The following is a 27,008-nucleotide window of genomic DNA, read 5'->3' as shown; positions in this document are numbered from 1 at the left end:
TGCGTTTATTTTAAAACCTTGCTTCCTGCCTGAAATGCTGTTTTTCTTTTGTAAATAACAATCTTTATTAATCTTTTAATCATAAACATTACTGCCAAAGAACTGGTGTATATAGAATACATGATGCAGACGTTTTAACAATCACTGTTGTCATCATCAGTGCAAGTTGTAAGTCGAACTGCAGACACGGTATAAAGCAATTAGGAAAAGCTTGAATGCCAGGAGTGTGAAGTGACGTCACATAGGATGTCAGCGAAAAAGCGTTTTAAACGGCGGCGTTGAGAAAAAGATAAGGACCGATATAAAGTTTGCTTAGAGGATCAAAACATTTCCAACTGTGGCTTCACTTTTGTTTGTCTTCTTGTGATGTGTTAACAATAAAACTAATGAGTTTTACCGACTATTGTTATGTAGGGATACACATCTTGAGAAACTTTTCAACTTTCATTTCTAAAAAAATGCTTCATGCCTGAAATTCTGTTGTTCTTTTGTAAATAACAATCTTTATAACTTGCTTTGATTAAATATTGACGTCAAATAAATAAACAACACTTCTGTACAACTTGTTACCACATGCACACAAATATTTCACAAATGACATCACATCTTGGAAAAATTATTCACAAAAGCATTTTTCATAATAAAAATAGACCAACAATAACATGGTTTAATACTGGGGTCGGCAACCTTCATGTGCCAATTTACTTGTCATTTCCATGTGTTAATGACCTTGCGTGCCAAGGTTTTCCTAAATAAAAGGGTTCGTGCCAGCAGACTTCAATAATAAAGAGAAAGCATAGTGTTTTGCGCATGTAAGGCTACATTTTAAGATGGCATGATAAAAACTGAAAACAAGCAGAGCAACAGGTAATTGTTGCTTCAATATAAACACCCAAAGCGGTTAGCGTGCCATGAAAAACCACCTTCTGCGCCAGAGGTTGTCAACCCCTGGTTTAGTACTTCGAAACCGCAGCAAATAATTACGAGTTGTTATCATTTGGTTAAGTTTGTTTTTACTACTTTCATCCAACAATTTCAATCACTCTGTCGCCTTCTTCATCTGCATCAGCGTTGTATCTCACAGCTAAATCCGATGAGCCATTTGTAGATGCTCGTAGAGAGGACAATTTCTCCACCAGCCATTTCTTTGCCCTGGCAAGTTGATCTTCTAATGCTTTTGAGTAAAGCAAGGGATTAAGAGCGCTGTTGATTGGAAGCAACAGACAAGCGCTTAACACATAAGCATCCGGTGGCATCTTGATTCCTCCAATACTTAAGTATCCCATAACACAAATTGGAATCCAGCAACAGAAGTCGGTCAAAATCAACCTTGAGATTCTCTTCTGCATCTTGGAGCTGACATCATTGCTTCTGGATTCTTTCATGCGATTACTTTGTTTGTAAATGAGAATGTATGCAACCACCATGTAGATGAACATGAGAAAGTTAATTGTGATGAGAAAAGTTGAATATTCCCAAGCAAATTCACTGGTTGTGGCAAACAAACGTGGCATACAGACGCTTGTTTCTCCATAATATCCAAACTCCCCTTTGATTGGGTTGCGAGGAAATGTTTCGTCAATAGTTTGCTTAACATCATTCCAACTTTTGGATTCTATACCGGTAATTCTTTGTGCAAGAAGTGACATGTTTTCCCTGGAAACAAAGTCATTTCCAAAAATGTTGTTTGGAAACCAAACATCAGTTATAAAATATTTCGAAGTGACTTTCAGTAAAGGAACAGTTGCCAAAACAACAGCTAACATCCAGCAAAATATTTCAGCAAATATTATTTTAGAGACTCCTACACTTCGAATTGTAAATGGTTTGAAGGCTGATACAAGGCGAAAAGTGGTCATGGCAGTCATTGTCAAGGCTGATCCTTCTGATGATAGAATTGCAAGTGCTCCAAGGCCAGAACATAAACTACTTGATCTCCATTCCTTGTCAAATAAACAATATGACCCAGAAAATAGGGTTCCTTGCACTATAACTGCAAGCAGATAAATTCCCATAAGGAAATCTGAGCAACATAGGTTTAGAATAAAAATACTGGTAATAATGAAAACGTTTTTGTTTCTGTCTACATTCCATAAGCTGTGAGCAGTTGCAATAAACACAAACAAATTTCCTCCCAAGGCTAACACAGCTGTTATCCAGAAAATTGCTCGATAAATTGGATTGGCGATCATTTCGTTGACATCTGCAAATGCGTCCCCAGCCAAGTTCACACATTCATCACTTCCATCTGAACAATCCAGAATTCCATTCTGCACCAGTTTCCATTCAATCGACAAAGGTTGTTTATTTGTGCAATAAAATCTTTTGTTTTCACAGCGGCATTTGCTTTCATCAGATTCATTGTCACAGTCAATAATTCCATCACAAACAGTGTTTCTGTCAATTGAAAATTTTCTGTTGCTTTTGCAATAAAACCGTTTATTTTGACAAAGTTCTGGAAATTCATCTGAGGCGTCATGACAATCTACTTTGCCGTCGCACACCTCAGTGCTTTTTATGCTGATCTTTCCAGTTGAGAAGCAATAAAACATGTTTGGACAATTTACCTCACCAATTAGTTTTAGGTCGTCATCAGTAATTCCGTCACATATTGAGTTCAACAAAAGTTTGAGTTCTTTGCCTCTGCCTAAAAATTGCTGAAATTTTGCCTTCAGGGCTTTGTTGTCAGTTTTTGCACACTTGAATATTTCATCAATTCCGAGGCGTTTATTGTTTTCTGCTAAACACTGAGATTGTTCTAAGTTTTTTGGTGCTGAACAGTATTTTGTGTTTATTTGATCAGCACATTGCACGCTTGAATTGCACAACTTTCCACTTTGAACTGAACATACAGATTTATTTTGACAATGCATCTCATTTGGAGGACAAGCACCCCTTATATCATCACACGAACTTCGATTAAAACACAAACACTCGTCTGACATATCAAAGCAATCCACTATACCATCACAAACTTGCTTGGGTGATATGATTAACTTTTTATCCAAGCACTGAAAACATTTAAACTGTCCGTTGTCAAAACAAAGATCAGAATTATCAGAACATTGAGCCACTGAATCGTAAACATTGGTTTGTGGCAAAACACAAACACCTTTTCTCGATGAACCAGAGCATTTAAACCCAAAACCTGACTTAATTTCGTCACTATTGTCACTACAACTACTAACTAAGTCACAAAAATCACTTCCAGCTATGATTTCTTGGTTTTCACAAATGACGTATTTCTGGCAAAAGTTTTCTATTTTTTTGCAGTTTGAAGAGATGCAAATCACATTCTTGCTTTCACAACTATTGATGTCATCAGCACATGATGGTTGGATAACTGCGTTGCACTGTGCTGGAACTGTGGAATGTACAAGATACTTGGCAAGTTGTTCAATCTTACAAGTTGTGGCAATCATTGTGCAAGATTGACATGTGAAGTTGAAAACTGAACAAAGTTCGTCACTTCCATCAGAGCAATCCTTAAATGTGTCACCAATCCAGTCAAAAGGTATGCATCTGCCAGTAGATGGACAGTGTTTGTTACTAGGAGTGCAAGGACATCTTGCATAAACTCCAGAGCATTTACATGTGTAATGTGTCTCATCACTACCATCAAAACAGTCACGATTTCCATCACATAATAAAGATCGGTCAATACAACTTCCCTCCATACCTAGGCATTGTTTTGTGTCATGACATGCACATTGAAACTTATGAGCTGGGCAAGTGCAATTTACTTCATCACTCCAATCTCCACAGTTATTATATCCATTACATAGCAAGTTTTTGTTGATGCAACCACCATATATACTTGTGCAGTTCTTTGTTTTGTGACAATCACATTCAAACTTATGAGCTGGACAAGTGCAATTAGCTTCATCACTCCCATCACCACAGTCATTCCATCCATCACATTGCAGGTATCTGTATATGCAACCACCACCACCATCAACACCAACACTGTAAATTGGACAGTTCTTTAGTTTGTAACACTCACATTCAAACATATAAGCTGGACAAGTGCAATTAGCTTCATCACTCCAATCTCCACAGTGATAAATTCCATCACATTGCAGGTATTTGTTGATGCAACCACCTAATCCAGTTGTACACTTCTTTGTTTTGTAACAATCACATTCAAACTGGTCAGCTGGACAAGTGCAATTAACTTCATCACTCCAATCTCCACAGTCATTCCATCCATCACATTGCAAGTCTTTGTAGATGCAACCACTATTGTAAGTTGTACAGTTCTTTGTTTTGTAACAATCACATTCATACTTGTCAGCTGGACACGTGCAATTAACTTCATCACTTCCATCTAAGCAATCTATCCTTCCATTACATTGCTCCCTCGTCAACACGCACCCAACAACACCTTTGCAAGTTGTGTTGAAGCAGTCACACTGAGAGTAGCCTTCAGGACAAACCTCACCAAACTGGTCGCTCCAATCACCACAGTCGTTGGTGTCTATTTTGAACCACTCAAAACCAGTTGACAATAGGACAAAGTCATTTACGCTCTCCATCTCAATACATCCTGGTTTGTTCCCACACCGACCAAACTTGTGACAAGCACATTCGAACATCGAAGAAGGGCAGGTGCAGTTGGGACCTCGGTACGGTTCCTCGCACACCGAGAGATTGTCAGGTTCTGTGAAAATTTGCAAATAATATAAGCCACCTAGGTATTTAACTTTGTTAACACTTAATATAAGTACTAACACGGTTTTGTAACTCAAATAATGATATAACCAAGCCGTGCATATGCATGTGTGTGCACGGGCGTCCGCAGAGGGGGCACGTGCCCCCGTGCCCCCCTTGGAAAAAAAATAAAACGTATAGCCTAAGGTAAAACACTCGGAATTCCTACTTGCAATTAAAACCAACAAACGCCCTGATTTTTTACGTAAGTGGTCCGGCCTTTGATTGTCGCGTACTTGACTTAGCGTATTTCTTATCTTGTTCGAATTCTTTCTCATTTTACTTGTTATCGTAATAAATAAATAAAAAAGATTCGCGCGGGCCGCACAATTTACATGCCCCAACGCCGTTTTTCCAAACTTGTCCCGCGCGTCGATTTTCACAAGGGCCCCCAAGATATGGTCTTTATACAATCCTATTTACATTCTTGTTATGCGACTGTGTAATAATTGTTATACCAAACAATTGTTATAATTTAAAACACATCTTAAAATCGCAAGCAGTGTCCGCCCAATCACGTGCCATAGAATCATTTAAAGTACGAAAAACCAAACATCGCGTCAAGTAGTATAATTTTCAAATCGTTTTGTCCACACCAGACCCAAGATCAGTTTTTCATTTGCTAGCCAGCACAAGAGTCGGGCCGGGTTCGGGAAAAGCGGGCTTGATTTTGAGTCAGTGCCCTGGCAAGGGGGCGATTTCTCTAAAAAGGTTGAAGACCAAAGGTGTAGGGCAGGGGTGTCCAAAGTGCGGTCCGCGGGCCAAATGCGGCCCCGGCGGCATTTCACGTGGCCCGCGGCTGTTTTTTAAATTCTGTTGCGTATGTAACGTCATAGTTTGGATTACGTTTTGGGGTATTGGCGACTTGCCACTTCACGCAAAATCTTTCCACGGAACCTTATTCACCGGTAAAAAAGAAAGTGTACATGGTGCTGACGCAACAAAATCTCACAATTTCCTTAAATCCCGTATATTTGTGTTCTGATTCCAAAAAAACGTAGGCCCGCGGGCGTCTTCACCTGGTGAAAATTGGCCCCTATCAAAAAAAGTTTGGACACCCCTGGTGTAGGGGTATTGAACGGCTGCGTCGCGACTGTTACAGCTCTACTGTTTGTCTTTTATCGTTTTAATCTTCTTTTAATGTACGTTTGTTACTCCTGGTGGCCATAAGGTCCCAAGGGATGCTATTGCCAAAACGGGATAAATATGAATTGTCATGGCGTACACACTTTTGTGAGCAGCGCATACGATGTCCATAGATTTTGATAGCGGTGGGCCATCGCCCTTGTAAAATGCATTAAAGTGATAGTGATTAAGCAACTAAAGATTTTCGTTTTCGTTTTCATTTTCTTGTGTTTTGTGCCTTTATGAAAAAAAATCGGTTAATAGCAATGGACCACTAGCATATGTATATGTATACACTGCTATTCAACTGACAATCAACACATTGGAAAGCTTTTCCATTTATAATTGTAAACAGTGCCAATTGGAAAACAAAAAATCTTTGTAGTAGGGTCGCTTCTGTTGCAAAATGTTGATGCAAAGTACTTACGCTATATTGTATCTAATAGAACAGCATCTACTCTAATCTAATTCGCGGTAAAGCAGTTTGCAGAAATCAGTAAGTTTATGTATTTTTCCTGAACCCGTGTATTATTTTGCGTACAATCTGTCATTCACGGAGCTCTATCACTTAACATTGGTTAGAATAACTTGTTTTATATGGATTATGCATCACAATCCAGTGGTTCCCAACCTTTCGTGGACCATGGCCCCCTTAAAGTAACCTTTTGGCCTCGTGGCCCCCTTCAAGTTACCATGTAGGACCTGTGGCCCCCTTAAAATGTAGATAGCAATCTTGCGTTGGAATGCGGTATTAATTTTGGCCTTAAACAGGTCTAATAATGAGCGTGATAAACCTCACTATAAACAAATAGTATGTGAAATAGTCGATTAAATTCGGGAATAAAGTTAAAGTGAAAATGACTTTTAGTGGGTGTTTCTTGTGAATCTACGCCCGTGGCCCTCCGGAACACAGCTTCCCTGAGGGGCCATGGGCCCTGGTTGGGAACCACTGGATTATAGACTGCGACACGAACTACCAAGCTGTACTGCAAAACATGAGAAAAGGTGCAAACTACAACAAAAACGTATCATTTTTAGGAAATAAATTTAAACGCCAATAAATCAAATTTATAGCGACCCCAGAGCACAGGTTGAATACCATTGCTGTACACGACACGAGAAAGTGCATTGAGCGCAGTCATATTTATAAGCGCATAATATCTGTGCTATTCATCTTTTTAAACGGTTGCAAACCAATAGTTTTTAGTCGGGTACCTTCGAATACTACAGGTGCGCTTGGTAACTCGCTTAAAAACCTTTTATCGTGCTACTTAAAAATACTGCAGTTAACTCTGGTGGCATTGAAATTATATTAGGTGTGACGTAACTCGAAAATACTACAGCTGTCCTGTTTTTAAGCGACATATCGTAAATACTAAAGTTAACATTAAAACACGCAAATAATGCTGGAAAAGTTTTACGATAATCCTAACACAAGGGAGTCCAAGCCTTTTTTTAAATGGGGGCCAACTTTTACCAAGTGCAGACGCCCGCGGGCCAACGCTTTTTTTGTAAATTTTTAACCGGACAAATTAAGTTCTATGGAAAAACTTTGCGTAAAATAGCAAGTCGCGACAACCCTAAACTTCAATTCAATTTATAGCGAGATATATGCAACAACAAAAAAACAGCTGCGGGCCACTTGGAATGCCATCCCGAAAACCCATCCCCGAAACCTAAAATTCTAAAGTTAAGACTCTAACCCCCACCCAAACCCAGCCCCTACAACATTTTTAAGTTACGTCGTACTAACTACGAGTTTCATCGCTTCAAAAACGGTTACATGCACTATTTACGAGCCTGGTTTTAATGCGCGAGGGCTATGAAGTATCCGAAGGCATCGGTGTTCAGACTTGTTTGTTACGCAAGATATTCGGGTCAAAATTGGTCACATTTGGCTGTTTGCACGTCAGCTGAGCTGCTAATTTAGCGAGGCATAAGCGTCCCCCAAAAAGCGGAATAACGACTTTGGGCCTTTTTGAAACAACATGCTACATAAAGCAAGAATTTGGAAGTATTTTTTTCCCGCTAAATTCCAAGATAAAATGTTCGGACAATCACTAATGGGTGTTATATATGTCTATCTTTCTTCGGATTATTATTTTTACGAAAAAGTGATTTCTGTTTTTTCTTTTGTTTTTGAAATGTAGAAACGTGAATGTTTAACAACTACTTGTACGTGTGATGCATCGCATTCAATTAAATAGGCACTTAGGTTCCTAATCAAGGTAATTCTTGACTTAAAATTAATGTTCTTTTTTAGAATTCGGGCCTACAATCGGATGTTAATATTTGTAGTGAAGCGATTTGAGTGAATTGCATGAAGAAATGACTCCTCATTTGATAACCCTCAAATTCTTACTAATTTCATTAATAACTCGGTTTGGCGTCAAATTTAAAGTATAACGTTTTTACCATACAGTTTTTGTCCCCAATGTTTGATCGCCGCCACTCAGATTTTTGCACCGGTTAGGGCAGTGGTTCTCAAACTTTTTTTGTTGCGACGGCCCTGGAAAAGTTTTCTGGACTTGCGACGCACCAGCAATTAAAAGTTAATGAGAAACCTTATTATTAAAGTTGTGTTTATTGATATAACAACAAAAAGCCAAGAAACGGAACTATTCTGCAACGCCCTTGGAAAATTGAAACGACGCACAGTTTGAGAACCACTGGGTTAAGGCCTGCTGCTGGTTGCTAAACAAAAAAAAAAACGCAAACTTGGTTTGGATAGAAAAAGAGATGATTTCAGTTCTAACGCCACACCGCTAACTATAAGGGCAAATAGTAATATTTGCCCTTTCAATTTTATTTCAAACCAGGCAAACTTACTTGTATAAGGTCGCGGTGCAAGACTGAAATCCTCGCCCGGACATTCACCTTCCGCGCATCCGACGACTAACATGAGAAACAGTAACCACAGCATGTCTACGATTCCGATGATAGCTGTTAACACGAGAGTTTAAAATTTGTTTTTATTGTTAAAACTGAGATAGTGGGTGAACAAAAAGTGCTGACTTTTCCAGTTTGTTGAAAAAAATTAAGATTGCTTACGCAAACGGCAAAAAGAAACAAAATTTGTTTTTGCACCAATTTTTTTTTAAAACCCCAACAGTCCTGTTTGACTGTTATTTGCTGAAATTTATACAGCAGAATTCTCCAGCATCAATTCCCTTTTATCTAGATATGCTACGTACCACTTTTTACTGTGAGGAAAGCCTATTTTTGCGGTTAATTTATAGGCATTAAAACGGAAACGACCGGTTCTACGTAGCACCGCCTTCTATCTTCCGATCTCACACACCGGGTGTCATCCGGCGTGTTTCTGGAATCCTCTGAGAAATACGGATGTGCATTACGTACTGTCTGGGCGTTTGTTTTGTAAAATAAAATTAAACGTTAAAAGCACATTTAAGAATTGGTCCGAATGTTTTAGGTTTATTTCTGTTTTCAAGAAACTTAATTGCATTTCCCCGACAACTCGTGCGGGTCATATACCCCATTTGATTGTAAGTAATTTGCGCAGAAAAAAACATTTTAAGCGTGTATTTGTTTACAGAACAAACTTTTTACATTCAACTCAACTCTCTAACCCAGCGGTTCCCAACGTTTCTGGTGCCGTGGGCTCTTGATAACATTTGCCAAGTTGCGGTGACCCCACGGATAAAATTCGTAGGCTCTAAACTACAATTAAGTGCATTTTTTCTCAACAATAAAGTGGACCATGAGTTTATTATATTGGGGCTAGTGGTTCTTGGTCTAAAAAAGTTGGGAAACCTGCCTAAGGCGACCCCAGGCAAGTTGCCAGGAAACCCCTGTTGGGGTCGCGACCCACAGGTTGGAAACCGCTGCTCAAACCCTAATTAAAGTGCGTTTCTCCAATTAAGTCACGTGATGGGAGATTACTATTAAACAAGTCACGTGTTTTTGCCAAAACAAAGTCACGCAAAAGTTTGTTAATTTCGTACAAAAGGCCATGTGGGGATTCTGACATGTAGAAACGCGAGATGTTTAATATAAAATCAATAAAATAAAAATGTTCCTTGTTTTCGCTATAACTTTCGTTTCCTCTGTGGTTTATGCCTAGTTGGGGCATCGAACAGATTTGGTGAGGAATGACTTTTTAGCCAGTTACTCCCCACAAACCGAAGTGACGCTGCGGATGACACTAGCCAATACGGCCGATCTCTTGTCACTCGCTGCACTGATGAGACCTTATAGGTGGATTACATAGTGGCAGTTTTGCAATCATAAGCACCAAAGCCAGTGCTTAAAGTTAGGAGTGGTTTTGTACACAGCATGTATTCTGCAGAAAGCAAAACATTGACTTTAAAGTTTGAAATTGAGTTGTAAAAGAACTGTATTGAATTGCGGTTGTTTAGGGACAGATGAATAAATTGCGCTTGTAAAAATGCGTTATGCTTTGAGCGACTATTCGGAGCACAAACTTAGGGAGGGGAGTTGTTATGAGTACAATGTTTTCGTCTGGCCATCGTCCTCCCGCTGGCATGCGAACAACTGTCCATCCGCAAGCGTTGGAAAATACACTGCAAGAATAATACGCAGAAAATTTTAAACGAATGAACCAAGCAGTCTTATAGGTATGTTATGAGTACAACGTTTTCGTCTGGCCATCGTCCTCCCGCTGGCATGCGAACAACTGTCCATCCGCAAGCGTTGGAAAATACACTGCAAGAATAATACGCAGAAAATTTTAAACGAATGAACCAAGCAGTCTTATAGGTATGTTATGAGTACAACGTTTTCGTCTGGCCATCGTTCTCCCGCTGGCATGCGAACAACTGTCCATCCGCAAGCGTTGGAAAATACACAGCAAGAATAATACGCAGAAAATTTTAAACGAATGAACCAAGCAGTCTTATAGGTATGTTATGAGTACAACGTTTTCGTCTGGCCATCGTCCTCCCGCTGGCATGCGAACAACTGTCCATCCGCAAGCGTTGGAAAATACACTGCAAGAATAATACGCAGAAAATTTTAAACGAATGAACCAAGCAGTCTTATAGGTATGTTATGAGTACAACGTTTTCCTCTGGCCATCGTTCTCCCGCTGGCATGCGAACAACTGTCCATCCGCAAGCGTTGGAAAATACACTGCAAGAATAATACGCAGAAAATTTTAAACGAATGAACCAAGCAGTCTTATAGGTATGTTATGAGTACAACGTTTTCGTCTGGCCATCGTTCTCCCGCTGGCATGCGAACAACTGTCCATCCGCAAGCGTTGGAAATGAAACAGTAAAAATACACATGCGCAGAAAATTATAAACGTATGAACACGTATGAAGGGTCGGCAACCTTCTGCATGCAACGGGCAAAAACTGACAAGTGGCGGCGGGCCATATGTTTTTTTAAAATAAATATACACCAGTCGCGACCATGGCAGATAAAGTTTCTGTAATTTGGGGCGCGTTGCTATGGACTGTTTTTTGTTGGTCGCACTACAAAGTATTTTGCAATGTTTGCAGGAGATTGACAAAAAGGCACCGACCAAGCAAATTTTACGAAAACGTTGTTTCCCGACAAAATGTCGACAGTTTCTAAAAAAGTTGGGGGCCGGATAATTTTGCTTGGCGGGCTGGATTCATTTGCCGACCCCTGCTGTACTAGACCAAGCCAGGGTTGTAAGTCGGGCCGTGTTCGGGCTTGCGGGAGTTCTTCAAAAAACGGGCTTGATTCGGGCCTGACTTTACGCTTTGCGTCAGTAATTTTTTGACTAAATTTAACCAGCCAAGTAGCCCGCTGCTGGGCCTGACCTAATGTCAAACGGCGCTAAAGCGCCTTGTTCAAGACCAATTGTCTATTGTGTTTGTTGGCTTGGTCTTTCCTGAGGCTTTAATGTACATGCCTGTCAATCAACTTTCGGGCCTAAACAGGCTTCTTAAAAACCATTCGGGTTCGGGCCGGGTTTCGGGCTTGTACTTTTGGGTTCGGGCCAGGTTAGGGATTAAATTTAAGGCACGTGTACAGTTACACTGTTCCTACAAAGCGTTGTGTGGCGGTGACTTTACGCAATTCAAACAGGTTTTGCGTTACTTCTTTACAGTAAAATACGATTCCCTTGTTACCGGCCCAGAAAAGTCCATCTATCAAACACAAGTTGTTGTAGGAGAATTCATGGATCGTGAAATAGGGCGACTTTGGGGTTGGACTAAAAGCCTGACTGCCTGACTGGGCTGACTTCAGATGCAAGACAGCCATGCGAACCCCAGCCAGCAAACAGGTTTCCTCCATTCACCAAGCCGGAAATGGATGCGCAACGTTGAAACGTTATGTGGCGCAAAACAGTGGAGGGCACAATAGGTGGATCATGATATACTGACTGTGACGATTTAGTATTTTATCTTACAGTATTCAAGATGCCTGGCAGCATTTTTGTCGATAAAAAGTCAGTACGCCCTCGCTTACACTAGTGTGTTGATTTTTATGTTGTGAGACACAAAAATACATCAACACAAAAAGCAATTTGAATGTATTTGTAAACAGGTTAAAGGAAATATCTGAATACGAAATGAATAGTATCAATTATAAATTCAAAAACAAATATCTGGACACTACATGAAACTGATATGTGAAACAGCCTATAAGCAGCCTCACACAGCGTGTGGTTTGCGGCATATAAGCTACACCAAGCTACACCGCAATGGATAGTTTGCCTTCTTTCTATCTCTCTTTGTGGCATAGCCATCATTCTTTTCTTTCATATTCTGTTTCGTCATAAACTTCACATTGTTTTAAAACAATTAATGTAACTTTTCCTTGGGTAAATTTTCCGTTCTTGCTTTCCAAGCCGCGGACAAAATAACGGTGTCGAATTTTTGTAATTCGTTTCCCTGACGTTGACTTAAAACTTCACCAGACCACGAAGAAAATTCAGAAAACATAAACAACTTTCCTGAAGAGCAAATTTCCATTTCAACAGAAGCTAAAACGTCCTCCGTATAATCCATCATCTCATCGCAATCCTCATAAACATTTAAATGTTTCTGCAACTCCACAGATGTGAAGATATTAACGTTTGTTCCTTTGTCAGTTAACGCCTTCGCGGCTTCTCGAACACCCGATATAAGTTTTTCCTGATTCAAAGGGGTTGCGAAATAAATTACAGGCTTTTGGTTTCCTTTGAAGTGGTCCTTGATATGTTTTAACCCTGCGTTCACGATGTCCATGCCAGTCACGCTTTTTATTTGATTGCACTCAGTGGTTCTTCCGCCTTTTTGGCCTCTGCATTTTTTCAACCAGTCGTCAGGGTCATACCGCCAATGAATCGCCAAATAGCACTCAGTGTTCATAACTTCTTGAGCAAAATTCGTGGTAATCTCCCGTATAAACTGAGGCCTGTGAACTTTTGTGTACACAATAGAGTACAACAAATACTTTTCCAAATTCGCAACGTCCAGCTTTGCTTCCTTACTTGATAAGATTTCCTTTGCTTGTGCAATTTTATTTTCGCGTTCACGAACACCGACAAAGCGATAGGGAAAGTAAACCAAAGCGCACTTGGCGTCTGAAGCATAATAATCACGCAAGTCAGTGGGCTGAGTGACTCCTGGTTCGCGTGTGTTTAAAACTTTGTTGTACTTTCCGTCTTTATTCCGCGAAAGCGTGATATTTGCATTTTTCAAAACAGAGTCTCTGAGATCAAATTTCGACCCGTCCCGACCCATAAAAGCGACTCCAAAGTGATTTTCACAAGAATGCGATACTTCTGAATATGATACCGTCGATACCAAAGACGATAATTGCTCGATATCGACACGCATCCGTTCGTCAATCGGTTCCCCCTTACCAGAACTGTCGGTGAAATGTTTCAAAAACTTTGGCACAATCACTGTACGATTGAGAAGTATAGCAAGGTATACAGTGTCCCTGAAACCAATCATTTGGTTTGTTGGTCCATTGCATTGAATAGCCAAGATAAACTTGTTTGGGTCGGTTTTAATCAGCGGGTTTTTTGATATTTTTGCTTCGAAATTTAGCTTACATGTTTTTTCATGCACTTCTGAGTTTTCTTCTGCTGAACTTCTGTAGCTGAGTTGGCCTTCGTACAAAAATTGCACCGACAAGGTCATGTAGAGGACAAGACAGCAGAGAACTGTGCTGACCAGTTTGGGGGAACGAAGTTGCCCAAAAAACTGCGCTGCTCCAGTTTTGGGCAATGTTCCAAATGCCATTACTTTGAAAGTAATTTAAATTCCATTTCTTTATAAAGCTACATCATTCTGTTCCGATAGACAAAATGATCTTCATATTAAAATGTTAATAAACTCCTTTAGAAATCGTTCATTGTTCTGCAATTTGTAACCTATGTGTTCTATATGCTGTTGCAACAAAACAATCAAATTCAAATGATAACATTGAAAAGCGTGCCACGGTTGGCACTCGAGTTGATTGTTAAGGCACGCCAAACTAAGTACTAATTTAAACAGTTACTTTGGAACACAATGCGGACCTGTCCATAAGTTTGATGATAAAAATAACGGCCCGATTACACATAAAAAGCGATATGTTTCTTCCCCTGTTTGCCATGCTTCGCACACATGTAGGTGGCTTACACCTCGCTTCTGTGCACTTTTTTTTATCATTCCTTCACGTGACTCAAGTGGATATAAACGGGTGAAACTGATGTGGCCCCTTATATCACTGTATTGGCATGAGCATTTGCCGAAACGTTTAAAAATAAAGCAAGTCGCTTTTTACGTCTATTTGGGCCGTTGTTTTTAACATTAAACTGATACATTTTGCCAGTCGTCTATCGTTCAACAGTCTTAAAATCCAACGTACACGCACAAATCTATCTGCTTTCGGTTTATTATTGATATCAGCTGGCACAAACCACTATTACTCAAAAAATGTTGGCACGCGAAGTCATTACCACATGGAAATAACAAGTAAATTGGCAGGTCTCGCTTAAAAGTTGCCGATCCCTGTAATAGCTGGTTCTGTCTCACAAGTTAACGTAAGTACCAAGCATCTTATAGTTGTAAATGCTTTAAACTTGACTGTTTAAACTAATACCCTCAACATCTCGAAGATTTTAAGCCAAACCTGACAACGCACAGCAGTTCCCATAAGATTTGAAAATGCCTGGGGCGACCCATGCGACAACATTGCGTCTCTCTAACCGACGAATCCGGCAATCTGAGGTCATTGTGATGTCAATCTCACCTTGTAATTTAACTTGTTATAGGGTTCAATGTCAATAAGAAACAAATAGATGCTCGGCTACAAGTTGAAAACACACACAAAAATCCAAACTTTATATCTTTGCTTTATATCTTGTAAGTGCCACTGCTGAAGCATTTATTTGTGACAAAGGTCAACGTTAATGAATTAAATCGTATGTATTGTATCTTACATTTTAGGTTTAAAGTGTTTCGCCGAAAAGGTTGGACCAGAGTTTAGTTAAAAAATCATAAATTCATTGTGTAGCTTACTATTTAAAATTTTGAAAGTTTTGCCGGATTGGAAACAGCTGGAAAACACATACTGACAAAATATAATTTGGTAACATAACGTTTGTGCAGATTGAATGCAGCAAAAATGCCAAATATTCATCTAGAAATACTACTAAAAAAACATACAACACTCGTTTATACATTATGTCTGGCAGCAATAGCTGATTTATTTTAACCAGAAAGGTGTAAAGTTGACATTTAACGTGCATTTTCAACGGTCCATAAACATGCGTAAGTATTTCAGCGTAACCTGAACCATTTCAGTTAAACTCTTCAGGAAGACCACGTCACAAATGTCACGTGACCAGTGGTCAATCAGGTTTCTATGTATGACGTATTTTTCGCTCGACTCGTTGCGCTGTGGTATTGTTTACAACAGATGAAGAGGTTGCCAACAATTTCAGCTACAGCTGTGAGAGTGGTATAAACCTCGTAGAAATGCTTACAATTCAACACCTCTGTGTTACGTGGCTTGGCGTTGAGATAAAGGAAATTCAAGTATTAAATTGTAAGTAATTGTTGTTCGTGTTCTGGTGTGCGAACTTGAGGACGTAAGTTGTAAATTGCACTTTGCGTTAAATTCCAGTTTGTACGACTGGAAACCTACAGTGGAATAACTTGGCGACGTCAGTGCGATGTATAGTAGGGAGAAAATGCTGTCAAATATGACCGTATATAAGCTGTTGCTGTCAGGCATAATATCAATGCAGGTCGCCTTCATCAGGGTAAATAACACTGAATAGGACGCCGGAACGTCGGAATAAAAATACGATTGTCAAAAGGGCTCTATAAACAAAATATGACCTTAATTGGGATTATGGGTGGCAGAAACAAAGCACTCTACATAGTCAGTACGTTGCTGCGTGTTCAGCGAAAACGAAATAATCGCAACAACAAATTAAACACTCGAAAAAACATATAGTTCACTGATGATGGCGTGAGCATTTGACGAAACATTTGAACAATAAAGCATGTCGCTTTTACGTGTATTTGGGCCGTTATATTCTTTTTCAGACTCAAGAACAAATGACTGTTTTGCCAAATTCCACAAACCGAAAGTACGATAATGACACCATATGGTTTCGTATATTGATGACAATAAGGAAATCCGTGACTCACGTGAATATAAAAGGTTGTAACTGATGTGGCGCTCATATCAGTGATGATGGCATGAGCATTTGCCGAAACGTTTAAATAATAAAGCATGTCGTCTTTTTTAGGTCTATTTGGGCCGTTATTATTACCATTACACTTATGAACAGATCCGAATATGGTGTTCCAAAGAAATCCCACAAATGTAATTCTTGATGATACGTTGTGGCCATCACACAATGGTTGCCTAGGTAACAATAGACACGTGGATGAAAAAACAAGCCTCTTTTAGCCTCTGAATTCCAAGTTTACAGAACTTTTGACTTTTAATAAACCGCTAATTGTGTGCATAACGTATAAAGTTACGTTTATTTAAGGGATAAAACGCTTTTACGAAATTCCACCGATGCTTTCAGGATGTCGCGGTCAAAATTTGCAAACTCATGACCCACGCGATGATTCAGCACTTCTGCAGACCAAGAGGAATGCTTGGAGAACATAAATGATTTAGCCTTGGCACAAATCTCCATTTCAACCGACGCTAACACGTCTTCAACGTTACCATTCAGCTCTGAACAAACACTGTACTTGTTCAGTTGCTCTTGCAAGTCCAAACCGGTGTAAAGTCGAACTCCAAGTCCTTTACGTTGGTTTATATCCCGTATATGACTCTGTAAGCTTAAAAGAAGATCTTTTCGGTAAATAGGCGTAGCAAAATATATAACAGGACGGGTTGAAGATTTTAACACATATTCGTTGTGCTTTAATGCAGCGTTCACGATGTCAGCTCCTGTTACGTTGTCCACTTGTTTACACATTGCATCAATTGGACTTGTGGTTTCTCTTCTGCATTTACGTTGCCAGTCTAACGGATCAAACCGCCAGTGCACCGCAATGTATTGACTTGCTCCTATAACTTCCCTTGCAAATTCTTCAGCAATATTGGAAATAAACTCAGGCGTGTGTACATGTGTTGCCACGAGTGAATACAACAAATTCTTGTCCATTTTCGGCAGCAGACTGACATTAATATCAGTTAAGTTCATTTCTTTAGCTTTTAATAACATCTCCGGAGTCTCTTTCGCGTCTACGCTACGGTAAGCGTAATACAACATAGCACACTTTGCGTCTGTTTTGTAATAATCCCTCAAATCTAAAGGCTTCATCTTTAAGGTCTGGTCTCTAGGATTCAATAAAGTGTTAAAACGTTGCCCTTTTTTACCCCTTGATAAAGTAACGTTGTAATGTTGTAGCGAAGCGCGGTTGACTTGAAAGTGCTTCTGGGTGAGAGGTTGTCCCAAGAAAGCGACGTCGAAATGATTTTTGCAGTGGTCTAATATAGCAGAGTGTGGGACAACAGACACAAGAGCCGAAAGAGCCGGGATGTCGACCCTCAAACTCCCGTCGACAGCCTGGAACTGCCCCGAGGTGTCTGTGAGATGCTTGTGAAACTCTGGTATTATTACTGTTCGGTTCAAAAGTATTGCAAGATATACTGTGTCTCGTAAACCTATCAACTGGTTCGTTGGTCCGTTGTACAAAACTGGCAAAATAAATTTGTGAGGGTTTAGTTTGATGATCGGGTTTTCGTCGGGCTGGTTGTAAATCTTCAGTTGACATTTTGATCGTGTTTGTATCTTGTTTACATCTTCCAAGTAGATTGTGATTGTTTCAGTGGCGCTGTAAGGTCGAAATGTTCCAGCGCGTTTTAGCAAACGAACTGAGACGCTGAGATATACCGTGAGAACCAGGAACACGGAACCAAATATTTTCCTGGAGCACATTTCAATAAAATCCCAAAGTGAAAGTTGAAGCAAAGATTATGGTTCCCAGCACTGAGTTCCAAATAACAAAAGAGTTTTTTTTTTGTTTCCAATAAAGCCTACATGTTTCCTGAAACAGATTTAAAACAGAAAAATCCTGCGACAGAAAAATATTGTTTTGTGAATAGCGCCTTCAACAGGGCGAACTAAGAAAGTATAGTAGCTATAATACAGACTGTAACCTAAAAACGTTGAAAACCTTAAAAGGCTATAAACGAATATTGCTCTTCCAGCAGCTTTAATCATAAACAATCGGCGTTTCGACGTCCTATACATTATACAAGACGCCTTCATTAGGATAATGGCATATCTTACAAGACAAATTTCTTGTTAAGCTACAAATTGCAACCAACCCCACAGAAAAAACAGCGATAACAAGACTTAAACATGCTGTTGGCAACTGATCTTTGTCCAAACAACTTTTAAGAACCTAATAATTATTTCTTTTACAGTTTTGATAAAAGCTCAGCAACAATAGGCGAAATTTGAAAGACAAAATTAAAACCAAGAACTCAGCAAGTTTTAACAATTTTGACAAAATTATTGTCGACATAAGCAAGCTTGTAGAACCACAGTATAGGAACTAATGATTTAGTAACATCACAAACCTCACGCAAATGTTTCTCGTAATCTACAGCATTAAGCATTTAATTCCTTCACAGTCTTGATACACCTTTCCTTGCAAAGCAGTCAAAACCACACATTGCGGTCTTACAACAACAATTTAACAATTAACATCGAAGGCCCTCGCGTTCAAACTTTACCACCTGACACTTGTAAAACCCCAAGGCGCGGTTTGCATAATTGCTGGTCAATATACGATGGACACTGGTCAACAAAACAGGCCCACAGGCGGTGATTATCTCCAACGTCCAACATATAATTGTCGACATACAACCTTGCTTGACCTCAAGTGCAACAATTATCACACAAAACAAATGAACAAAGCCTTTTTAAGATATTGGTCTGTATAGTTGTTCTATAGTTAAACTAAAAACCGGTCATTGTAATTTATTAATTCAAAGCAAACATAAAAAGCAGCTATTTTTTCTTTGTTTTTTTTAAACTCAAAAGTGATTTTCCGCACGACCTATGAACATGAACTTACGGTTTTGCGAGTCTTTAGATGTGAGCAAAACGCAACTATTTGTTTCTTTTATTCGTTTGTATAAAATAATCAAACAAGTTTTGACTTCTAGTATCAGATCGAAGTTACTTGCCGTCCTCTTAGCGTTTGTCTAATTGTCGACCAATAACCTTACTTGACCTTCAGCAACAAGTGCAACAATCTCAATCAACAAACGAACAATGATACAAGACAATCGTTCTTTAGATTTGTTGGAACAACCACATTAAATTCAATTGCCATCTTTAATAAAACAATCAACTATTACGTCACAGAAGGATGGCAGAATTTAACTAAAAAGTGAACATCCGCTGAAATATGCTAAATTACCGGTTTAAGGGCCAATTACCCACTAGTTAAGAACTACTGTTCTAAAACTTAGTGGTCTGTGGTTATAGCCTAGCCTACATAGGTTGGAATTACTGCCACAAAAAAACGGTTATTGTCAAGTCATTAATTCTAAGTAAAATTAAATTCAACAATTTGTTTTTCCACTTATTTGTAACAAATAATCACACACGTTTTAAGATTTTTTTGTCTTTGCTGTGTAAGTAGAAGTCTTAATGGCATTGAATGTCATATTTAAAAAGTTAATTTCAGTTTAGAACGGAATACTACCTGTGTAAAGAACCAGTGAACTTACAGACATTGAAACCTGCTTTGCCCACAGGTTATTATCTTTAAGACAAAGAAAATCTTGTAATACTGTGATCTCATTACTTGCCACAATCACACACCAATATTTTAATTTTGCTGTACGTTAATGTCGTTGCTAAAAACAAACTAATCTATTTAACATAGAATCACAGTTTGACTTCGCAACGACAGGAGCGTTAAGCTCATCGTTGTTGTATCAACTGTGATACAAATTGACAGAACCGCTCTGGAAAATTATGTTTGCTTGAAAATTGCGGTTTTCCAATGAAATGCCAGAAATAGAAATCGTGCAGAAAACAACATTACCATAATCACTGGGAACTTGGAATCACACCTGGTCAGAAACAGCACAGCAGAGTTGCAAGCGGGCCTGAAATTTGAGCCCGAACTCGGCCCGAAAGTACAAGCCCGAAACCCGACCCGAAACCGAATCGTTTTTGCGAAGCCCGTTTAGGCCCGAAATTATGATTGACAGGCCTATACATTGAAGCCTCAGGAAAGACCAAGACAACCAACACAATAAACAATACTAGACAATTGGTCTTGAACAAGGCGTTTTAAACTGGCCACTTAGCTAGATAAATTTACTACAACTCTGCAGCACATAGCTCACTTTAACACGACCAAAACACATTTGACAATCTGTAATTTTCGCAATTACTGCGCATAAATAGAATATGTATAGCTCACGTTTGTCACAGCGTAAAATGCGCGTTCTATGACGTCACAAACAGTTTTGTTTAATGACGTCACAACGCGCTTTGTCGGGCGGATGACGTCACTGATCACGTGCATAGCAGGAAACGAAAGAAAAAAGAGGAAGAACATAAAATAATACACAAGCGGATAATTTCGTTTTTCGCGACAAAAAAAGGTCGGCATAGAAATCATAAAGCGAGAAAAGAAACCACACAGCTCCGGATTAAAGAGTTTCGCGCGCGTTTTTTTTTTCGACAACGTCACTTAACAATATCGCATTTTGACGTCACAAACAATTGTTTTTTAGCACCGGAATAAAATCAATCAGGTTTCTGTTGTTGATGGGAAAAGATGTTGGACATGAAAACCACAAAAATGAGTTTTATGTTGTAAGGCAGACTCCATTTTTTTCAGGAATTTGGCAATTTTTTAGTCGACAACAACACGAAAATGGAATGTTTATCTCTTTGTTATGCTGATAAAAGTTTGAATTGTTTTTCAACATACGCAGTTTTGCTTGGGGTCTACGCAGTAAAGTTAAAAAGCGCAAAGAAATGTGAAACAATCAAAGTAAATGAACCAACTAATTTGAACAATTAATGTAAAAAATCAGAAGCATTATATTGGAAGAAAATAACAGACATCTGGTTTAAAGTTGAAATCATATCACAAAAGTTTTTCTATTCATAACGCTACTTTCGTAATCAGACAACTTCTAAGGTTAAGTATTTCATGCCTTGAATTCAAAAGAGCGGATTAAAAGACGCTTGTCGCTATGACAACACAAAGTAAAAAGAAAATCTACAAATTCGCAACACTTGAAATAAATCTTGAAAAAAGAACAACAACAACGTAAAATCGTTTGAATCTTCGCGCATGAAAAAGCTTGGCAATTTAGGGGGGTTAGTGTGCACCCCCCAAGAACTAAAGTAGGGGAATTTATTGTCTACAACAAAGTCCAGCATGTTTACAAACCGCACATGCGTGAAGAAGCGCCATGCTTGGGTGCAGTGGTAGGATTCAATTTTTTTGTCAGCCGCTTCTATCACAAAAGTCATATTTTTCAGCCGGTTCTGTTGCAAAAAGTCCATTGACAGTAATCAGTAATGCTAACCAGTTCGTTGATCTCATAAAAATTCATGAGAACCGGATGAATCCCACCACTGCTTGTGTTTTTTTCTGTGTAATTGGTCGTAGAATAACGAGGACATTTTTTAAGTGCCGCGTGGTTTTTGCTTATTAAAAGAAAGAAACAAATAAATTATCTGTTTTATAGCCGCCAGATTTCAACAAAAGGTTGAAACCAAGCAAGTAATTGATTTCGCCTTAGCACGAACCAAGCTGTGACATTTGGTTTGAAACTTGAAACGTTATGGAAAAAAATAAAACGTTAATAACGTTTTAGTGTCGTACCCTTTTGTTTTGCGAGAAATGGCGACGCAAAACAACTTTATTTATTCTTCTCATAATAATTGTATTATGCGTTTTAATAAATTTAATCTTTAAAACTGAAAATCATATTTAGCAATTTCCTGTTTTGAGTGAAACTAATAAAAATGTAATCCCGACGAACCGCATTAAAAAATCAAATCAAAAAAGGAATAAAACAATTCAGCTCACTTTACTTGATTTTTCGCTCTAAAACCGAACAAAAAACAAAAACAGATAAATTTTCGCGGCTTCACTAAACGTTAAAAGCACTGGAAAGGTAGCACTAAAAAGCTAAAACTTCGCGTTGTAGATTTGGACAAACACTCTTCGGGCGCGGAAAGTGCAAGATTGTCATGACAACCGCTTACGTCATAAACTGACTGCTATTGAGATAAAACAGGCTTCTTCAAAAGTTGGGACGGGAAATCGTTGACAAGAAACTCCAACTGAAATATGCAATAGCATTGGTAGATTGCGCAATTCTAAACAGAGATTGCGCAATATCAAACCTGGATTGCGCAATAGTGCTACTGGATTACGCAATATCGCTTGTAATCAGAATTGAAATCGTCATCCATTGAATCAGTGTTAACAGGGGATTTCCCCTCAACCGATGGCATAAATTCGTCATAATCAATTCCTTGACGCTGGTAGAAAAGTGTGTAAGCCGTTTCTACACTAATGCTGTCAGCTGGAACCTGAAAAACATAATGATTGTAAAAAAACAAACAATATATGAATCCAGTAGTGGGATTCAATTTTTTTTGTCAGCCGGTTCTATCACAAAAGTCATATTTTTCAGCCGGTTCTATCACAAAAGTCATGTTTTTCAGCCGGTTTTGTTACAAAAAGTCCATTGACAGTAACCAGTAACGATAACCGGTCCGCTGCTCTCATAAAATTTCGTGAGATGGTTCTAGAGAACCGGTGCGAACCGGCTGAATCCCACCACTGTATGAATCCATGTACAATGTAACAAACAGGAACAATATTTTGCACTAACCTCTTTACAGCTGCTGTCATTGTAGCAATACCACTTCCCTGTGGTTTTGTTCTTTGCATAGGCGATATAATGTCCTCCACCCAGAATACCAGAGTGGCACTGAAAAAAAAAAATGATAAAGAGACGCATAAAGTTATAGTTAAAAACCGAAAGTTTAGTACAGGGGAACTGGGAAAAAATGCTTTTTGTTGCCATATTTGCTTATAAAATCAACTTATCAAGCAGAAATTTAAGTTGGCTTTTGGGATCGTAACAGGTGGTATAATCTTATATCTGACAGTTGCAATGGTTAACTGTACGGTGCAATATGGCGGATCAGAGTTGCAAGTCGGGCCGTGCTTTTCGGGCCGGGTTCGGGCTTAAGTATTTGTGAGAAAACGGGCTTAAAACGGCCTGACTTTACGTTCCGTGTCCGCCATTTTTTTTTTAATAAAATTACTCAGCTAAGTCACAAGTCACTGGCTTTGACCTAATGCCCACCCTTCTCTAAAACGTATTGTTTACGCCATTGTCTACTATTGTTCATTGTGTTTGTTGTCTTTCTCTTTTTTATTTCTCATCCTTTGTTGCACGGCTTTCGTGGATACGCCTGTCAATCAAAATTTCGGGCCTAAACGGGCTTCTCAAAAGCGTTTCGGGTTCGGGTCGGGCTTCGGGCTTCGGGCTTCGGGCTTCGGGCTTCGGGCTTCGGGCTTCGGGCTTATACTTTCGGGTTCGGGCCGGGTTCGGGCTTAGAATTTGGGCCCGTTTGCAACTCTGTGGCGGATGTGGTTTCAGTGTTATCCAGAAATATTACCCGGCATTTGGACAGAACTGTTGGTTGTTTATTTAATCATAGTATCCCAGGCCTATCGAAGAAGTTATGAACTAGCTAGGGGCGGGATTCGAACCCACGACAGGAGTCTTTTCGGGACTCGCACTCTACCAACTGAGCTACACAGATCACTGGTTTGCATGAACGCTTCAGGGCTCATCCCAGTTACGAATTTATGTTTATCATAGTTGTTTTCTTAAAGATTGAAGTTAATTATTTCATATAACAAGGTACAGTTTCTACAAACGTTTTATTTGCTGCCAAACAGCAAACCAATATGAACACAAACAACTTACCGAGATTGCATATAAGTCATATAGAGGGGGCGAATCCTCACGAAACGACGGTTGTCTGCATCGAGCTGTTCCTGCGCTTCGAGTTCGGGGCCTCACGCTGTTGCTCTGCGGGGAAATGGTGGCCTCATTCTCCGCAAAACTGATGTGTTTCGGCTTGGGCGATTTGGTGCCACCGTTGCTATTTGAAGCAATGGCGGGTTCCTTGTCTTTGGATGTTTCCTCCAATGGTTCGGGCAGCACTGGTAACGGTGACGTAGGTTCAGAAGATTCCAGATCTACTTAAAAAGTGATAGGTTAGTAGTTGGTAAGGATAAACTGACAAAGCATCAAGTCTTATGAAACATACACGAAAAGGTTGTTCAAAAATAAACTAACAACTTTTTTGATAGCCACGTTTTTTCGTCTGGTTTGTCATACTTTAGTAAAAATACACAAATTCAGGAATTTATGACAATTACTTTAACCGAATATTTGAAGTTATTTGTATTCCCGACTATGATTAGTTTGTTTACTTCAAAAATGTTTAAGCCCAAAGAAGTACCTCCGTGGGTATAATAAGTTTTAGGGCTACAGGAAAATTCACATGGGGTATAAAATACGAAACCAAACTAGTGAACCTATATCACAACAACTGCAGTGTCCATCCCATTACATTGTTAATTTGCAAAAAGTTAGGGCCGATACCAAAACGCCGGCAAAAAAGGTGAATCACTGATTGTTACCTGCTTTATCGTTGATTGACATGAAACTCGAAGGGTCGAAATCAGTTTGTGGAAAATCAACGACTTTGTGGGATTTGATCCATCGACCATTGAACAACTGGAATCTCTTCAAATGAATTATCTGATTCGAAAAGAACAATCCAATATAGTGACGTCATAGTAGCTTGTGTTAAGTATGCAGAAAAACCACAAATAGTAGCAATCTGTTTAGTAATTCGTAAAAACTGGTTGAATTTTTCCCTTATTCCATGTAAGTTACTACAATTTTTCAACCTAATACCATTAACAAATTTTAACATAAAAACTTGTTTGGTTTTAATACCATAAATAAATAACGTGGCTTTTCTGAAATATTTAGCCTAGTGAACTACCAAGTCCAAATGACAAATTAAATACAAAATATTTTTTTACATTTTGTGAGTCTGTGAATATGTGAAAATTTAAATTAGTTTAAAACAATCTTTCTCAATAAAATGTTGAAAAACATCCAAAATAGGCAAAAAAAGACAAATGAAGACAATGTAATTTGAAATAATTTGAAATCAATAAGCATTAATATCTCACCAACACAGGCGGAAGTCTCCATATATCCAACTTCTTCTTTGCAAGTTGAAGTTTTTTGCACTTGCTGCAGTGATAAAGTTCATCTTTTCCTAATTCCTCTTCTGAAGTGAACGCCCTCAAGCAGTGGTTGAGATCGATGCGCTGCTGTTGACCTCTGTGACCTTCCTCCACGCTTGAATCGTCTTTCACCTCCTGCAAGAAAAGAAAGGTTTGAGATGTACATCAACATACACTTCGGAGTTCAAACCTTGGATTTAACCAAGCGATTGTCAACTTACTGTTCTTAACCTAGGGATACATTTTAAGAAGCCAATTATATAATTTTTCGCTTTAATGACGTCATAGTCTGCAATCCTAATTTTTTGTAAATGTAAATTAATAGCTGGGATCAGCCCTGAAGCGTCGATGCAGACCAGCGCTTAAGGCGCACTAATATAGAAAACATAGTACGCCAGACCTATTAAAGAGTCCCTGAAAGACTCCTGTCGTGGGTTCGAATCCCACCGCAGGCTAGATTTTTCTAGCCTAAGCCTTGCCATATGGTGGCGAATGCTTGGTGACCGGCTGATTCGGTATGACGCCTTTAATGGGCCTGGCGCACATTTTAAGCCAATATGCTTGTTGTGGATGCTTTTTTATCCTTCTTTGACAATGGACTGGTCCACGACATTCATTTAATTGACATGGTGGTGCTTGAAACGAGTTAAGGACCACTGATCTACATATTTGTTAATTTCCTTACCCGTTCCACAGTGGGTTGGTATCTGAGATGCAGAGCAGTGGGATCCCAGTCGATCGCGAGGAACCCGGAAGCTTGTTCCCACGCTCCGTCATCACATGGTATCTGACATCCGTTGCAGAATGAGAACCACGGACATTTATTTCCACAAGCAAGACCGCAATTCTCCACACATCGTAACATGAAAGGGTACTGGGAACCTAGACTGTCGTCGCTACATGGAAAGTAGAAGCGGTGAGTTTGGGGTTATTGCATTCTATAAAGTGGTTAATGCCCAGTTGTGGCATCGCACAGATATAGTGAGGCATAGCTTTTTAACTTGTTACTCCCAACAGGTAGAGCTACTAACACGATACGTTTCTCCTGATCCAAAAGTGCTTAATTTTCGATAGGTGGCGTAAAGAGCTGAATTATTTATTTAGCGGCTATAAATGGGTTGGGTTGGGAAATATTTACATAAAATTTTTACATTAGTAACTCATTTTTGGGGTTAGTTTTATTGAATTTTAAGTGCTAATACCTTACCCCGACCCTAATATCCCTAACCGTTAACATTTTTTGAGATATACCGTTTTGAAAATTAAGCACTTTTGGATCAGGCGAAACGTGTCGTGTTAGTAGCTCTACCCTCCCAACAAACTGGAGTGTCGTTGGATGGCTACACCAGCCAATACGGCCGGCCTCTCATCACCAGCTGCACTAATGAGGCCTTATAGGTTGAAACAGTGTGC

The 27,008-nt window shown here is 39.2% G+C and overlaps 3 protein-coding genes across 3 annotated transcripts in view; all 3 read right to left on the bottom strand.

Moving 5' to 3' along the window:
• Positions 1–509: 509 nt before the first annotated feature.
• LOC145234762 (uncharacterized) lies at positions 510–3,335 on the bottom strand. Its single transcript, XM_080099487.1, has one exon. It carries the CDS (start codon positions 2,943–2,945, stop codon positions 1,023–1,025), a length of 1,923 nt encoding a protein of 640 aa, XP_079955613.1. The 5' UTR covers positions 2,946–3,335; the 3' UTR covers positions 510–1,022.
• An 8,975-nt stretch (positions 3,336–12,310) lies between these two features.
• LOC145232657 (uncharacterized) lies at positions 12,311–18,350 on the bottom strand. Its single transcript, XM_080097322.1, has 2 exons — positions 16,774–18,350; positions 12,311–14,041 (listed from the first exon to the last, which is right to left on the bottom strand). Exons 1-2 carry the CDS (start codon positions 18,185–18,187, stop codon positions 12,597–12,599), a joined length of 2,859 nt encoding a protein of 952 aa, XP_079953448.1. The 5' UTR covers positions 18,188–18,350; the 3' UTR covers positions 12,311–12,596.
• Positions 18,351–20,638: 2,288 nt separating this feature from the next.
• Positions 20,639–27,008, bottom strand: part of LOC145232451 (ubiquitin carboxyl-terminal hydrolase 32-like) — a 28,731-nt gene continuing 22,361 nt past the window's right edge. The window contains exons 27-33 of the mRNA XM_080097075.1: positions 26,281–26,491; positions 25,539–25,730; positions 24,975–25,095; positions 24,253–24,527; positions 23,143–23,241; positions 22,649–22,837; positions 20,639–22,585 (exon numbers count right to left, since the gene is read on the bottom strand). Coding sequence (XP_079953201.1) covers positions 22,667–22,837; positions 23,143–23,241; positions 24,253–24,527; positions 24,975–25,095; positions 25,539–25,730; positions 26,281–26,491 — 1,069 coding nt within the window. The 3' untranslated portion in view covers positions 20,639–22,585; positions 22,649–22,666. The remainder of the gene's footprint in view (positions 22,586–22,648; positions 22,838–23,142; positions 23,242–24,252; positions 24,528–24,974; positions 25,096–25,538; positions 25,731–26,280; positions 26,492–27,008) is intronic.

The sequence above is a fragment of the Phallusia mammillata genome, chromosome 6 (genome assembly GCF_965637545.1).
Source record: "Phallusia mammillata chromosome 6, kaPhaMamm4.hap1.1, whole genome shotgun sequence".
NCBI classification, from domain to species: Eukaryota; Metazoa; Chordata; class Ascidiacea; order Phlebobranchia; family Ascidiidae; genus Phallusia; species Phallusia mammillata.
Note: the sequence above shows the minus strand (reverse complement) of the source record. Positions and strands in the feature narration are given on the sequence as shown.

What these genes read in the sequence shown, in the direction of transcription:
- LOC145232657 (XM_080097322.1), bottom strand. Translation starts at nt 18,187, where the DNA reads ATGTGCTCCAGGAAAATATTTGGTTCCGTGTTCCTGGTTCTCACGGTA. An exon ending in AAGCGTTTTATCCCTTAAAT is followed by an intron (nt 14,042 to 16,773) that starts AAACGTAACTTT and finishes ATGGAATTTAAA; the next exon opens with TTACTTTCAAAGTAATGGCA.
- LOC145234762 (XM_080099487.1), bottom strand. Translation starts at nt 2,945, where the DNA reads ATGTCAGACGAGTGTTTGTGTTTTAATCGAAGTTCGTGTGATGATATA.